The sequence below is a fragment of the Acomys minous genome, assembly GCF_964271855.1.
Source record: "Acomys minous genome assembly, chromosome: 9".
Taxonomy (NCBI): Eukaryota; Metazoa; Chordata; class Mammalia; order Rodentia; family Muridae; genus Acomys; species Acomys minous.
In genome coordinates, this window is record NC_140490.1 from 31,003,518 (window position 1) to 31,020,638 (window position 17,121).

Consider the following 17,121-nt stretch of genomic DNA (forward strand, 5'->3'; position numbering starts at 1 on the left):
TTCCCCTGGCCTCACACAGACCATGGCACGGCTGGAAGTCCTGGCCCAACACATGAAATGATACATTCTGGATTTGTGTGGACATGGACTTATTCACGAAAGGCATGCAGAAATGGCAAGTTTCAGTTAGCTTTTAAAGTAAGGATGAAATTATTAGCGAAGAATTTTTCAATGCCATGGTTCCTTGGAAGAAATCCTTGCTGGAGGACTTCCTCCCTGGGTTTACTATTACTTCCCCCCGCCCCCTATCAAATCTACTTTAGAACACTGACATGATGATCAAATGATTTTGGACCCTGGAACATTTGGATGTCACCACGTCTGGGTTAGGACGTTCAACTGGTAAAGTCTAGGCATAAGATATTGTTGGTTCACAGTGCTGTGATATATGCTATGCTAATCATTTAACGTGGATCATTTGGTGTTAGTGTACAGTGGCCCCACGGATAGGCCTGTAAATGCTACCAGTTTTTGGAGTGGCCATCAGCAGCCTTCAGAAGACAGGCAACTTGTGTTCTCAGCACAGCATAGCTGATGACTGGCAGCCGGGACTTGCACCCAGTGCCCTCCCCGCAGAGCCCAGCTCCAGTCTGGCATTCTTCAGTACTTAATATGTGCTCCCCAGGCTCCAGGACCATCTTGCGAGAACTCACATTCCGGGGCCCCACTGCCAAGATTCGGAGGTGGTTGGCCTGAGGAGGCCTTACGGATGTGCATAGCTCTCAGGCCTCGCAGATGCTGCTGGTTCAACTGCCCACGTGCTTTTATAGGAGCTGTAATTTTATCCACACCCCTGGCAGTTTCCAGGGGGAAAGCCCAGATGTTTAATCGGATCCACAAAAGTGAAGAGTCAGTTGAGTGTCGTCACCTATGCCCCAGTGACACTGTGTCACAAAATGACACAGCAAACGAAAATGGGGTCATAGTGAGTGGCCTGGTGAACAGACTCTTTGTTTTATAGTCAGGAAAGCAGAGGCCCTGAAGAAGCAGGCTGCTTGAGTCAGTGGAAGCCCTGTGTTCAGTTTCACAGTGGATTTGGTGTCTGTTACGAAACCGGCTTCACAAACTAAGGCCCAGGTCTGACTGCTGGTTTCTGTAAATCACACCAGTATCAGGATTCGACTGGGGCAGGTGAGACTGACTGCATGCACCCTCTCGTTATTTCTAGAGCGTGAACTCAGCCTTGTGTATGCTAAGGGCATGTTCCGCTGAGCTTCAGCCCAGCTAAGGTTCTAATGTTCCCGGAGCCAGAGCTGGCTCAGCTGTTCAAAGCACTTGTTGCTCTTGCAGAGAGGAGTTGGGTTTGGCTCCTACATGGCAGCTTACAACTGTGACAGCACTTTCAGGGTATCTTCTGCCCTCCTCTGGCCTCTGTGGGTACTGCATGTGTGTGGTGCATGTACATGAAGATTTAAAAAAAAAAAAAAGTTAAAATTCCAATACTTCCTTCATGGAATCTTGATACAGACCTAGCCTTTTTTAAGACAAAAACTCCATTAAAATGTAACACAGCAATGTTCCATTTGCATCACCCTCAGTTTGGCTCCAGATCTTCCTACAGAGCCCCAAGTCAGCATGGAACACAGATCTCCAGACTGGGGACCTTAGGGACTCTGCACACACAGACTTGTCTGTGTGGCTTACGAATTGGAAGGACAAATGTGGTGTCTTGGGCTCTAGTTCTTAAAAGGCAGTGAAGATCAGTCATGGTAGCATCTAAGGAAGAGGCTATAACATGACTCAGGAGACAGCTCCATCTGACACACCCTTAAGGAGGAGGCAACGGTGGAAAGTATCAATAAAATGCTACAAACACAGCTTTCCCTCTCCTCTTCTGGCCTCTGAAACCTCCGACCCCAAAGACGGACTGGAGCTCACTGGATATGGCTTACATCCTATGTGGACCAAGTTGCTTTCCTTCTTGCCAAGTCCCTGAAGAGACAGGCAGCTTGAGGCACATCGGGTGGCATGAAGAGGGTGACCAGACTCACCTTGGAAAAGCATGGTCTGGCTGAAGTCACTGCGCATGTCATTCCGGCACACAGCCTGCACGCGGAACAGGTAAAGGCTATCGGGTGAGACGTGGCTAATGATCGCTTTCTGTAGGGGAAGACAGAAACACTGAGTGGGCTGGGGGTTTTTTGTAGTTGTTGTTGCTGTTTGTTTGTTTGTTTTTCGAGACAGTATTTCTCTGTGTAGCCTTGGCTGTCCTGGTCTTGCTTTGTAGACCAGGCTGTCCTTGAACTCACAGAGATCACAGGGAGCCTCTGCCTCCCAAGTGCTTGGATTACAGGAGTGTGCCACCATGGCCCAGCTACTGAGTGAGTTTTGAAAACTTGGAGATGTGGTGTGCCTGAGAATAAACCTAGGCATCCAGGAAGTCCCAACCTCGGGCTTTCTCTGGTGACAAAGTCTGCTTAGAAATAACTTTGAGAACCCATTTTCAGCACTGCAGAAATACCAGCAGGGGTCCACGGCCTAGGACATGGCTTCAGCTTCTTGGTCTCGAAGCCTGGACTCTTGTCATAATCGCTAAACCTTAGAGACTGTAATTACTATCCACAACAGCCTCCACAGTTAGTAAATTAAAGATCTCCAGGCCACATTGACTTTAGAAAAATCAACAAATTCTCTGCTTATATGGTTTTCTTCTTTTTCTCCTTTTTCTTGTTGTCTTAAGGCTTCCTTACAAAGAATAAAATCAATAGAGTTATAAGATGTAACTTTGTCACACTACTCTGGCTGTGTGACTCTGACATATTTGCTCAAAGTAGCTTCTGCTACTTTAACTGTGCTGTGTGGATGCTGTAAGTCACCTCACAGTGGTGTGTAACACAGGCCATACAAACTCTGCTCATAGGAATACTGAAGCTGGCAGTAGCAAGGGTCAGCAAGCTATAGCATGCATGCTAGAAATGGCAGGCCATCTGTTATTATAAATAAAGTTTTACTGCACAGCCATTGGTGTGTGTGTGTGTGTGTGTGTGTGTGTGTGTGTGTGTGTGTGTGTGTGTGTGTGTGTATTCTGTATACCTTCACCCAAACAAGGTTAAGAAGTTATGACATACTATGTGTCCTATATATGAAAGGCTAAAAAATCTTTACTGTCTGTCTCTTTCTAGAAAAAAAAAATGTTAACTGTCACCAGATATCATCAGCCTCACCTGGGTCACCATTCCTTGATGCTTCATCACAACAGCCTTTCATACTGAGGAAATGGAACATACCTACAGAACAGGCGGTATTGCTTCTGGAGACAGGAGCAGTTAGCGCCAGTGGTCTCCAGAGGGCCCCTCTGATGGACTCTGGGTCTCCTTGCAGGCATGTGTACTCTGGGCCAGTCTGAACTGAACTACCAAGAGGTTCCCCTTGTACAGCACCGGGAAACCTCTAGACCATAGTCTAGCTAGCACATGACTGTGGGCAAGCCTGACTGCTACAACTGGGAACAACTTCCTGACGGGAACAGGGGGTTAAGGTCATGTCACTGAGCTACAGGCCCCGAGCATTTCTCTTAGAAAAAGCAGTGACCACCACCCACAGGCTTGTGATGAAGACATGGACTAAGAGATGCAGGCTGGAAAACGCCTCGTGGTGACCAAAAGTTGTCCTGAGTCAGCACTCTCAACATGTGTGGCAGAAGTAAGAAATTAATTTTGTGTCTCAAAAGGGAAAAAAAAAAGCCTCTAGAAATTCTTATAAAAAGGAATGTGCTCTGAGTCCAATGTATGCCTTGGTCCCTACCCCTGCCCCCACTTTCCATCCTGAGTAAAATCTTCACTCCATCTATGGGGGAACTTAGAAGAATTCACCCCAAGCTGGGGTCTATTTAATCTCTGCATATTCAATTGTTCTCCTCTTAGAACAAGAAACAGAGGAAACGCCTAGATGGTTTCTGCTGATTAACGTAAGCTTGACTGCAGTGGGGGGAGAGATGCCTGATGGTCTTCCAGTGAGAAAAGAGAAAGGTCCAAGCGCACGGTAACCTTGGCTGCCTTTCAAGAGCTCCTTCCCTTGTTCCATGGAGCCCCCTGTTCCCTAATGTGACCCAGATAACAATGTCTAGTGGGGGGAACTGAAAATACAAATGGAAATGGAAGTAAAAGACTGTTCATCTAAAGGAATATGAAAAGCAGTAGTCTATAGCTGATAGAATGGGGCCTGAGGACTTTCTATTGGGGGCGGGGAGAGGAAGTTGTAAGTCATTAAGCGTCCCACTCAGAGCTGAAGCATTTTTTAATGTGCATATTACAATTACTGGCTTCATTATTCCGGGGCCTCCTTTGATTAACAATAAAGCAGCAAGGCTTTCAAACCCAAATGTATCACTTTGAGTTTCTGGGTAAATAAAGCCTTAAAGAATAGTGCCTGTCAGAGGGTTTGTGATGACGAGGGAAGATCATAAGCTACCAGAAGGAGACGCTCCAAAGGTCTGGCTCGGCGTCCGGTGATAGACATTTACATAAACCTTAAAAAGAGATGTTGACTTCAGTCTGTGTGGTCCAAGTGAGGTGAGCTATGTCACAGCATCTACAACAGACTAGGAGTCTGGCCCTGGCCCTCGGAGTCCAGTGGGCAATGAGGGTGTGTGCTGACACATGAGACAAAAAGAGATGGTGGGGACTGTGGACAGCAGCAGGCATAGTTGCGGCAGAAAAAATGAGGAGGTGGGAGCAGAAGGAGGTCACGAAGAGGTTAATATTCACACAGTGTTCTCCGAGTGCCATGGCCTGCAGGGCTCTTACATAACACACCTTACACTGTAAAAAACATGATCAGAAGAAAGGGGCTTGTTTCTCTGTGGGTGGGGGTGGGGGCACGTGTGTGAGTGTGTGAGTATGGGGGTCCATATGCCATAGCAGAGGTGGTCCTTGCTTTCCGTCTTGCTTGAGACACAGTCTTGTTGCTCACTGCTGTGTACAGCAGGCTAGCTGGCCTGCCAGCTTCTAAAGATCCTCTTACCACAGCTTCCTGTCTCTCTGTAGGAGGAGATATGGCCCCTAGGTGCCGTGAGGGGAGCATGCACCTGGACTCAGTCCAAGGCGCCCTTACCAAGTCCTTGTCGCTGTCCTTAGTGAACGTCTTCTCCTTCTCATCCTCATTCTTGGTCCAGCTATAGGAGATCATGTAGTTCATGATGGGCGGGTGGTAGATGGTTTCTGGTTGGCTCCAGGAGACCTGAAGTGCGGTCTGGTTCAGGGGCTGCACCTTCATGTGGATGGGCGGAGAGCTGCAGACTGAAGACACAGGAATGACTGAAGGGCACCAGCACTACCTGCCACTCAAATGTGTGCCCCTTAACCTCAGGAAATGGTCCTGTACTCAAGTCCTATTAGCACTCTTCGGCAGCAGCTCTCTGTCCTCACTTTATTTATTTACATATTCATCCATTTAGTACGTGCCTGTACACAGGTGCAGGTGCATACACGCATGCTGCCACAGGAGTAAAAGTGTGAAGGAGGGTGATAATGTTGGGTGTCATTTCTCAGAAGTCTTTTTTTTTTTTTAAATACAGTGTTTCTTAGTGGCCCCGAACTTTCCAAGAACAGGCCACCTACTCAGTGCTAAGGTCACATGTACTAGAATTTTATTTTACACATAGCTTTTTTTTTCTTTTAAATATGGGCTCTGGAGATCAAACTCAGGTCCTTATGATTGCAAGGCAAGCACTTTGCCAACTGAGCCATCTCCCCCAGCTGTGTTTTTTTTAAAGACATAGTCTTGCTATATAATTCAGACTAGCCCCAAAGTTATGGTAATACTGCCTTAATCCCCTAAGTCTTGGGATTTCAGTCATGTGCCACCATACTGTCCCCTACACACCTACACACACACACACATACACACATACTCCAGGTTTTTTTTTAGCTAAGGAGACACTCTATACTTCAGCCCTAAATACTCTGTCCTGCAACTTTTACAAGCAAGAACATTTTCTCATCTAACCTCATTGCCATAATCTACCTAAGAAAGCACACCCTGAGCCAGGAGGATTATCTCAGATAATGTCCATAATCAAATTCGTCCCCTTGTCCTGAGGACTACTTATGGCTACCCTCCTCGTGTTACTCTCTGTGAATGAAGCTTTCTCCTCTGACTTTTCCTCAGGACGGACTCTTTGAAGAAGCCAGGACATTTGACTGGATGGCCATCTAACGAACTAAAGTCGCAGATGACATTTTATTACAAACAGATTAAAATATAAATGCAAGTTGTCTTTAAATCATTTTAAAGCAAAGGTACCCACAGAATGACGGCTTCTTCTGACCTGTCAGTACCCTGGGTGGTTACCCTGACTTGGGAGTCAGGCAGGTTAGTCTGCCTTTCCATGCTTGTAGCTGAAAAGCTTTAGGAGACACAACGGAGCTACATCTGTCTAGGGCTGGCTTGCCACAGTATTGGGAGCTCTGGAGCAGCCTGTAGAGCAGTGAGTGGGGCAAGTGTTTGCCCTGTACTGTCCAGTGACCATATGGTCTAGAATGCCACCCTCTCCTCTCTGTGAGAGCCAAACATGTCTCTAGACACAAACAAATGTCTCCGCAGGGCCCATTTCCCTCAGTCTCCAAGGGGACATGATGATTTTGGAAGAAACCACCCACGCAAGGCTGATGTGGCACACAAGGACCGAACAGATGTCAGGAAGGAGAACTTCACTGTCCCGCAGAAGCAGTTCAGAGAAGGATGCTATTCCACCATGGGCTGACTCCCTCGAGGAAGGCACTGTCAACTGAGAGCCGAGCCAAGTCGGCTTGGTGGGTGGAGGTTGGGGAAGGGGCACAGGAGCAGCATTCTAGGGTCTGATCAGGACCATCAAGTGGGGCCAAGGCCAGTGAAAAGACGGATACAACTGGACTGAGAAGCCTGGGGGACCAGATAAAAAGTCTGGCCTTTCTTTCAGAAGCCCCTAAAAACCACTGAAAATAATCTGAGCCCTGAATGGCCAGATGGAGTTGTTCTGAGAAAGACTCCTATGCACCCATCCCCCCATTTCCCCACCCCCACATCCCCCACATGAAGCAGGGGTCCCAACACCTATTTAGAGGTGTACATAGCATTATCTGCACATTAGGACTGTGACTAGGAGAGTGGCAAGTTCCAGAACGAACAGAATGCAAAACTGAGATGTCAGGTAGTGGGAGTGGGGTATAGGAGCGAAATGAAAGGTGAGCGCACTAGAGCAGTCAGGTTTGGGAATGGCACAGAACCTTCCAGAAGCCACCAAGAAACACACAACACCTCTTTTCCTGACCCAGACTCCCAAACCTAATGCTGCAGAGACACAGCTGGCTTTGGCTGAAGCTATAGAAGGGACATCACCCTTGCCTGGCAAGAGGCTCCTTTGCCTCTGATGGAGAGAGATGTTTTGTGTGGCGTCAGCAGGAAGAAGTGGGGATCAATGAGGCATCCTTACTGCCCTTTAGAACACCCCCTATCCCCAGGGTTGGGCACCAAGCTGCCATGCATTGGCCTTCGGAGCAGAGGCTTCAAACAAAGACTATGAAGACTGTTGGCAGGGCCAAAGGTGACATAACAGAAGAAGGACACTAGGGGGCGACAAGGCACTGTTTTTTTTTTAATAGTCCAATTTACTAAGCTGCTTTTTCTCCAGAAAGCAGCACAAAGGGAGGAAAAAAAGAAACCAGCAAAGATCCACAGCTCCATCCTTCTTAACATTGGCAATGGGGCCAGGTTTATATATTGGGAATATTCTATACACCACATCTTCTAATTATTCTTATAGTCCACCTAACTGCCACATCTCTCACCTCCTACCATGTTCTTATTTTCCTTATGTTTTTCCGAAGCCATTTCCCTCCCCTGCTGCAATTTAGTGGTGAGCTGTCAGGGCCACATCTATCCAGCAGTTACATCATGACCACATAAATAATCTTAGCACCCACATGCGGATGCACCATCTTTATTTATTTTTCGAAATGAAAATGGCCAGGCTTTTCTATGCAGATTAAGACAATTCATATATACATATATACACACATATATGTTAGTAAAAATGTAAGAAGAAAGTTAAAAGATTCACCTTAAATGTCATTGTAACCACAGACAACCATTGCAAACATTCTAGGATCCAACGTCTGATAGATTATCTATCCCTTCTTGCCTATGTGAAAGAGGATTACACATAATTTGATATAGGGAAAAAAAAATAAAGAGGGGCTGGATTTGGTGATGCATGCCAACAATAGCAGAGGTGCTCAGGAGGTTCTCAGACCTGACACTAGGCTGAAGCAACACAGTGAGACCCTGTCTCAGAACCAGAATGAATCAAAGCCAAATAAGTCAACCCCCCAAACAAGCCAACAAGGACACAGGTGTGGGGACCCATGACAAATTCTGCCATGTCAGAAATCCTGTGCTTAGGCTGTGTGCTGTGACCTTCGAGTTGCTGACCTTTACCTCACCACGAGGTCTTGTGTTCTAGGCTATCCTTGGACTATTTACCTTTGAAAGAAGTAGAGAAGTCTCAACTTGGAACCACCCAGAGGATCCAGGAAGTTCTTACAAGGAACTACTCAGAGAACTAGGAGGTTCTACAGGGAGCGATTTAGGCTATTGCATTCTTGCCCGGGGGCTAGGGTGAGTGAGATAAGAATAGATCCTATTGACCTTGCCCTATATATGATCCTGCTAGTCAGCAATAAAGTGAATCTTGATCAGAAATTTCCTGACTTGATTCATTATTTCTCGAGTCTCTGTATCCTACTTTCAATCCCCACTCCCTCTTTCAGGTGAACCCTGATTCGATTTTTCCCATGGGCTGGGACCCGACACACAGGCATTGGTAAGTTAAGGTAAGCTAATGATGCTGTCAGTAGATTGTACCTACAGTGTTGGGTACAGGGCCAGCTGCCAGGAAAGGCATCTGCTAGATTCCCCAAAACCAGGCCAGAGGTAGCAAGACGTTGACCAAGGAGTCCTCTCACATTGGCCCTAGCTGAAGAGAATGTGACAAGAGCAGACATTTTTTTTTTCTGCTCTCTATTCCTAAACAAGTTTTTTCATCTTCCAAGACAGTGGGATGCTGAAGAGCAGGGTGCAGCGGGCCTGATGTGGAAGAGGCCTTTGCAGACCACTGTACTAGAAGGACTGAGAATAGAGTCTGCCATCCTTAGCTATAAAAAGGGCAGAGAGAAAATATTTTTGGCTTCGCAAGTCATGTGGTCTCTCTTGTCTTCAAAGCACAAAAACTGCAGAGGGCATGTGGGCATGTGAGTGAGTGTGGCTGTGCCTGGGAGAATGCCACACTGATGCCAACTTTCAGTTGTGGATGACTTCTGTGGGTCCCAGACTTTGATCTTTTTTTTTTTTGTCCTGTTTAAAGATATTAACATTCTCTATTCGGTCTTATACAAAATGTGGTGGTGGGTGAGGTTGACACGATGAAGGGGAACAGGCGTGTTTTTTTTCTCAGCATGGACTCCAACCCCTCAGGACAGCTCACAGGCAGCCTCTCTCTCCACAGAGCTTAGACCCTTCACAGCACTCACCCTGAATAACGTTGCCGCTTCACTGATTATCTGGAACAATCTGCCTCCCCCACTGGAGTGAGGTGCGGCTGGTGCCTCTTTGGTCCCGTTCTGTACACTGCCTGGCATGCACACGCACCTGAGCGGCAAGCAAGCTGATGGCACCTGGAGTAAGTTCCCAGCCTCTCCCTGGTCCATGGGCCTGTGTGATGTGACTCCTTCAGTTTCCAACCTCCCAACTCTTCACCCTGCCCCTCACTCCACCTGCATCGGGCCCGCTCTGCTCCAGCCTCACTTGTGATCTGCCTTCAGCATCATGGAGGTCCTCTGCCCCTTCCACACCACATGTTCACCTCCCTGCCCCTCTGCCTGCGCTGTGAGAATCTCCAGGGAAGGACTATGCCATTAATCACACAGGTCCTGAGTACAGTCACAGATGTCGTCCTTAGAAAGGATTTTGTGCCTTAGCTCTGTGGAGAAGGACTCCGTCTACAAAACCAGGGTCCTTCTCTCAGTTCATTCCCGCAGCCACATTCGGGGACTTCTGTTTATAGAGATGTTGTCTACACACTTTAACTCACACCTCTGGGTGAGGAATATGTGCCACTCGGGAAACACATCTGGAGTACAGAAGCAACAAGCGCTAGTCCAGGCTGGAGGAAGAGTGAGGAGTCACCTAGTACCTGTGCCTCAAGTTCTGCTGGGGTGTGCAGTTAGGAAATCATCAAGTCGAACAAGGCCTCCCTTTCAAGCCTGGCAAGAAAGGAATCAGAACCAGTGCACAATTATATGGAAAGGTCTTAGGACTCTGGTGTGTCAAAACAGGGGACCTGGGATCTTGGGGGCCTGTTGCCGCCTCATCTGTGTGATGGGCTGCTGTTTGGTAATGGCTTCCTTATAGGATTGGGGTGAGTGTAACCGGCACATTGTAAATAAAGTCCAGGCTGTGGGCCTCAGGCCCTATAACCTTTTTTTCTAAGTCTGGATGTTTGAATCAGGTTAGTTAGAACAGCAGAGCAAGGGTCTCCTGTAGACTAGGGATGTATTCACATCTTCCACAGTCCCCACCACACCCTACTGCCCCCACACAGTACCCTAATCCACTGCTGCCTGAATCCTCAAGACCAGGAGTGCAGCAACCGCCACCTAATTTTACATCCTTCCTTTCTTTAGTGATGGCTGTTGCAAACCCTGTCATCTGGGACATTTTGACACATCCTTTTATATAAAAATCAAAGCCTTTTAACCATGCAGGAGGCACCACACCCGGCTCTCTAAACAAACATTCCTGTGAGGTGGCCCTGACACAAGCCCTTCCCTTCCCGGGGCCTGATTACGTGCTCACTGGGGACTGATTGCTCTTCACAGATATCCAGGATGACACTCCCTGGCAGCGCCAAGAGTTCCTGCTTTTTCTCCGCACCACCTTTAATTGTGATCCCAGCTTTCGTCAAATAATGAAGAGGATCTGGCTGAGCACCCGAGGTCCTCTGATTTTACATCAATGTCAAAGATACTTTCTCAGTGGTTCCAAAAGTCAATCTAAGTCTCCCCTGACCCCTGACCCTTCTCATTTTGGGATTTAGATGAGATACTCAGATATTCTTGATGAAAGTCGTGCAACCCCCAAGTGTCTTTTTTTTTTTTTTTTTTTTTTTTGTAGTAAATGGCTATTCCAGGGACCTCCTTTCAGGCCCTCTACTTGAGGCAAACGGCCCACTGTGGCTCAGTGTGAGACACAGATTGCTCAAACACAGCACTTAGGCATGGGCTTACTATTTCACAACCTATCCATGGCAACAGAACCCAGGCCAGTGTGGAGAGGGATGATGCCAAGCACATACAGGGTGGCACATCACCTCGGCTCAGCTTGGGAACCCCTGAGACTTTCCAAAGACTGAGCCCGAGGGAAAGGGGTCTCTTGCTGTAGCAGCAGAGCAGACAGGGCTAAAAATAACAATAGCAGCAACAACAAAACAAAAATCCTAGAATCTTGTTTCTTCAGAGTGTCACCTCCTTTTCCTCCTTGTCTCACGAAGGGCACACCGCTCTGAAGAAGGTACAGAACTGGGGGACAACTTAATCAGACTGACTGCTGTTTTGGCACGACTTGCATTCCCATCTTCCAAAGACCAGGGAGTGAGGGTTGCCAAGTACATGCCTTCTGAGGGCAGGCTCTGCGCCCATCTCTGATAGGCCATGCACGCACATGCATGTATGAGCCTAGGAGGGGCATCTCCACTCAGGATGACGCCTCCACAGTCCAGAGAGGCCAAGTCGCCAAGCAGAGTGTAAGACACAGCGTGGGAGATAAGTCAGCCTGATTTGACTCTGTGGATGAGGGGGAGTCAGGAAAGCAGCTGCATTTGTTCTTTCCACGCATGCTTCCTGCCTCTTATCCCATCTACACGATGATAAAAAGACATCGCAAGATTACTCAAACGGCTCTCAGGGTGAGCACGGTCCCTTGTGGGCACCGTGTACCAACACTGGAACCTTTTAACAGTGGGTCCTTCCGAGCTAATAATACTTGGAACAAAAGGCCCCTTCTTTTCTGTGCTTTCCTCACATCTTCCCTTCATGCCTTCCTTTTTCTTAATAACAAAGGAGGAAAGGAATATCTAGATATTTCCTGAGCAGATTCTGACTCCTGCAAGCCCTCTAATACCAAAGGGAACTTGAGCACCCTTCTTCCTGCATCAGAAATGCAGGTGCAAGTCCTAACCCTTCAAGCCATCACTGGGAAGCTGTAAACGTGCAGTGGTACTCACCAACAATCGTCTACGTGGTACTCGCCAACGAGTGTCTACAGCCCTTACCTTGTCCTGTTCTGACTGACTATATACTATTATTTTATGAAGCCCATTACCTTGTTTTAGAGCTCAGACTTAGTAGGAACTTACTCCCTTACTCAAAAGGCTAGCATGAGCCTTGACATTCTGGAGATCACAGTCTGGCAGGGAAAAAGATAGCCATTACCAAGTCCTCAAACTCAAGCTCTTACCTTGGAGTTCCGTAAGGACTCTAGAGATAATTCAATGAAACTATAGACCTGGATGAGAAAGGGATGCTGTTGTTTTCACTAATCTCTAACTAAGAGGTCCTATTTCTTTACATCTCAGATGCTGGCAGCCACCTGCAGCAATGCTCACAGGATCTGTGTCCAACGGCGAACTGCCTAGTCACTCAGTCTTGCAAGCTCAGTGTCCTCACAAGAAAGCAAAGAAGCCTCATGGTTTGAAGGAGAGCCACCAGCAGCAGCATCACTCCCATCGTTGCCATTTGCATATTTAAATATGTAGTCCCTAATTGGCGGTGCCGTTTGGGCGGGTTTAGGAGGTGTGGCCTTGTAGGAGGAGGTATGTCACTGGGGGCAGGCTTTGAGAGCTGAAGGCTCCAATGCAATCTCTGCTTGGTTCTTGTGGTTCACAATGTGAGCTCTCAGCAGCCTGCTATAGTCACCACGCCTACCTACTGCCTTCACCCTGCCTTTCTGGCCCCCAGCCCTGTGGAAATGTAAGCACAAATAAACTATCTCTTTTAGAAGTCACCCTGGTCATGGTGCTTTACCACAGGAACAGCAGAGTAACCAATACAATGAATACACCACAATTTTAAAGTGTTTTCATATTATCTGCAGATAGCTGGCTTTCTTCATAATCATTTACATTTTATTGCATCTAAAAATGTTAATAAATAGAAGAGGCCTATGGAATTCGCCGGATGGATAAACTGGGGGCTTAGAATTAAGGGCTAATGGCCACCCACGATTTACATACTCCTTGCACCAAGGATCACAACGGTCCTTTTAAGGAGAATATTTTAGTACCCTCTAGAAAAGTTTAAAGAAGACCAAGACTTGTGGGATGGGTTGGTGGGGAGATCTGCTGAGCAGAGAGTGGCTGAACTAAGTCCTAATGACAATGGGGTGCTTGAGTGGCAAATGGGGAGGGTGACAGTTAGGCTTGGGTCACAGTGTCATGGCCCTGCCACCACGGGGATGTGGAGAGACAACATGGGAAAGCATGAAGTCAGACCAGAACCTGAAGCTGCTAAGGATTGCAGTAAAGACTCTTCTCATGTAGGTCTGACTCCAAAAGTCACACTTTGCTAGGTAGCTACTATCTGCCATGGGGGACGCCGGGTACAGTGGCCCTAAGTTCCGCCCAGTAGCAGGCTAACTACTTCAGGTCTTCCTTCCTGTGCTGCCTTGGGGCTTTCCCTCCACACCATACAGAGCTATCCCCTCCATCGCTGTCAGCAGCCCTGAACTATGGCCCTGTTTCTTGGCCAACAAGGGTTCGAGCTAGTTGCAGCGAACACAGGCGCAGAAGACTCTATGGCACTGCTGTACTGTGTCCCATGCTCAGCAGAGGCTGCCCCGAGAGGCAGGACACAAATGCCATGTGTCAGAGCTCCAAGTGTGCATTCTGGACTTCCCCTCCTCCCATTCTGGAGTCTGTTTTATCCACGATGTCCTTCACCACCCCTCTCATCTCCCCAGCCCCCCCAATTCATCTTCTGAGAGTTAACGGCCATGGGAGGTGGCCACATCCTGTCCAGGAAGGAGCATTGTTCAGCTCGACACTAAGGGAGGTGGCAGAGTTCAGAAGGGTCCTGAGTGGAAGACTCGATTTTTTCACACCATCTGGGACAACTGCCTCCCCTTACCTTGAACACATTTCATCATCAATTCAAAAGAACAAGGTAGAGCTGGGCGCAGTGGCACGCACCTTTAATCCCAGCACTCAGGGAAGAGGAGGCAGGCAGATTGCTGTGAGTTCGAGGCCAGCCTGGTTTACAAAGCAAGTCCAGGGTCCAGGATTGCCAAGGCTACACAGAGAAATCCTGTCTTGAAAAACAAAACCAACCAACCAACCAACCAAACAAACAAACAAAGAACAACGTGGACTGGCTCCACCTTACTGAGCATCCCTTCATGGGATGCCTCTAACCTTCCTCCATCTCATGGACCTAGCTCTACTGATGAACTCACGATAGGAGATCTGTAGCAGAGACCCAGCACCACTGCATTGTGGAGGCCCTTCCTGAAGCTTAGCCTCCTATTTCTGACCATCAGAATGACATTATAGCTATGAAGACACAGCTGTGACACATAAAACAGAGGTCCAAAGACACCTTTGACAACCAGAGGATGAGCTCTGTATAACAGACTAACAGCTTACAAACTGTCTTTTCAAACCACCTCAACAGACATGACAAAGAAATTACATGTGACACCCCCCACAGACAGGTCAGCTAGGTTTCCATTTAATTAAGTTAGGGTTAGAAAGTGGGAAATCATTTGTTCAGAGTCAAGATTAGGAACAGGCAGTGGGCTCTAGGAAACCCTGTTTTACACAACTTATACTATACAGCAAGAGATTGAGGTAGCTCTGACTTTAGACTGCCTGTAACAGATGGGTCCATATGCTCCAAGGAGCTCAGGCTTTGTGGCTGGTAGCAGCTTTAAGAGGTCAGCCTTCTCCTCTTCGAGAGGCCTCTCTCTTCTGAGAAGCTGTTCCTTATGCTAGCCAAGAAATACTGCTCTAGATACTTGATAACACCTGACAGCTCTCAGCTAGGCAGTGCCTCCTCCATACAAGGAGAGATCTGAAGTGTGACAGTCAAGACATTCATCTCAGTCCAAGCCAATGTACTGGAAAAAAAAAAACACAGGAGAGCTGCCCAAGGTCAGTGACACCAGCACAAAGCCCCTGGATGTGCTGAGAAGTAAAGAGCGAAGAGTGAATTGAGGCTTGGCCTCAATTGGCTTGGCCTCACAAGGTTCCCCAAGCTTTATTCATGGCTCTTTCTACTTCTCAGCAGCAAGGGAAGTGGCTGTTTCTTAGGTCATGAGAAAGTGAGGGTCATGCCCATATCCTTGGACAATAAAGAACAGCACCCACAAGGAGACTTGAGGAGTGACTGGTCGGAAGAGTGGGGAAAGGCGTTGTCTCCTGGCTATATTCCTCTGCTGAGAGATGCCTGCAAATCCCAGGGCCCCATGCTTCATGAGCAGCGGCTGCTAGTTAGCAAGGAAGAGGAAGTACATTGCTCCAGGAGGAAGGACGCTGTTGGCCTTTATTAATTTCCACATGGTTGTTCATGAGTGCCACCGCATCCACATGAATAAGCCCAATGTCAGAACAGATTTATCTGGTGAGCAAAAGAAAGTAGAAGCTGTGGGAGGGTTGCTAAGTTGGCCTTGAAGCTCCAACTCTGCCTACCGGCCTGGAGACAAAGAAGATTAAGTAATTAGGTAATATTTATAAAGTGTGAAACCGACTGACAGGCTCTGGCACCTGCTGCCAGAATTGGCTCAACAGCTCCCAAGCCCAGGCAGCAGTGGTCCCTGGGAGTATCTTGACTCCAGCTAGCACCTGCCAGTCTAAGTACCTCCTTGCTATGCTGTTAGGTTGGTCTCCTAGAGGGTGAAGCAAGCCTTCACTTCATGGTTGCTTCAAAGCAAACACATCCAGGAGGAGTTTGTCTATGGTAGAAGAAGCCTCTCTGGATGCAGGTATTGTGAATGGTCAGATCTGTCCTATGAATGCCTGGCAATGCTCTTGCTGTATGAGAACCTAGCCTGGATAGATGGCAAATGCTCTGACTGGGCCAACTCTAAAGCAAGGCTCTCTTGTTCCAGGCCATGGGGCATATGGCATATAGCATCCATCCATCCATCCATCCATCCATCCATCCATCATCCATCTATCCATCTATCCATCCTTCCATCAACTGTCCATCTACCCATCCACCCATCCATCTATTCATCCACCCATCCATCTATCCATCCATCCATCCTAAGGGGTAGCAATGATCAGAGTAACACCTCCCCAAGAGACATAGAGTCTCACCATATCCTGGTACATGCAGGGTAGCAGAAGAGCATTCTACTAAAACAAATACTATTCTGAAACAAATGTCAGTAGTGGTAAGCGCTATGAGGGGAAATAATGGGTATCCTCCCAAGTGGCCAGACCAAAGTAGTCAAAAAACTTCCCTCAGAAGAGTATCTTAGGGCTGTGAAGGTTGAGAAGAATCAGTTTGGTGGGGAGAGAGGTGAAGGGTCCTGAGGCAGAAGCAGTAGGCTGCTGAGGCTGGCGCAAGCCAGCAAACTGATGCCAAAGGAAGTGACAAGCAAGACAGTTCTGGGGAGGGGACAGGATTCATCGAGTACAGTATCTAAGTTTCTCTTCCTGTTGCTGTGATAACACAGTCTGATAAAGATAATCTAAGGGAGACAGGGTTTATTTTAGCTCACAGTTTAGGTACGATCTGTGATAGCTTGAAAGTCAAGGCAGCAGGAGCTTGGAGCACTTAGTCATCCACAGTCAGGAAACAGGAGAGTGGATGCATACACTCAGCTCACTTTCTCCATGTTTTTCAGTCTAAACCTCAAGTCTACAGAGTGGGCCTGTCCACAATTAAGATGGGTCTTTCCACACCAGCTAATGTAACAACTATGATTCTCTACAGGCATGCCCACAGCCCATCTCCTAGCCGATCATATATTCTGTCAAGCTGACATTAACCATCACACACAGTGACTGCCACTTTTCCAGAAGGGTTTGAACAATTGCAAACAGCCCAGCTTCACACTTCTTCCAGGAAGAACAACCCCTTACTCTGA

The 17,121-nt window shown here is 47.6% G+C and overlaps 1 protein-coding gene across 2 annotated transcripts in view; it reads right to left on the reverse strand.

The window, feature by feature from the left end:
* Nucleotides 1–17,121, reverse strand: part of PTPRG (protein tyrosine phosphatase receptor type G) — a 685,241-nt gene that overhangs the window by 89,652 nt on the left and 578,468 nt on the right. For both annotated transcript variants that reach the window (XM_084795413.1, XM_084795412.1), the window contains exons 9-10: nucleotides 5,053–5,237; nucleotides 1,992–2,100 (exon numbers count right to left, since the gene is read on the reverse strand). In XM_084795413.1, the coding sequence (XP_084651539.1) occupies nucleotides 1,992–2,100; nucleotides 5,053–5,237 (294 nt within the window). The remainder of the gene's footprint in view (nucleotides 1–1,991; nucleotides 2,101–5,052; nucleotides 5,238–17,121) is intronic.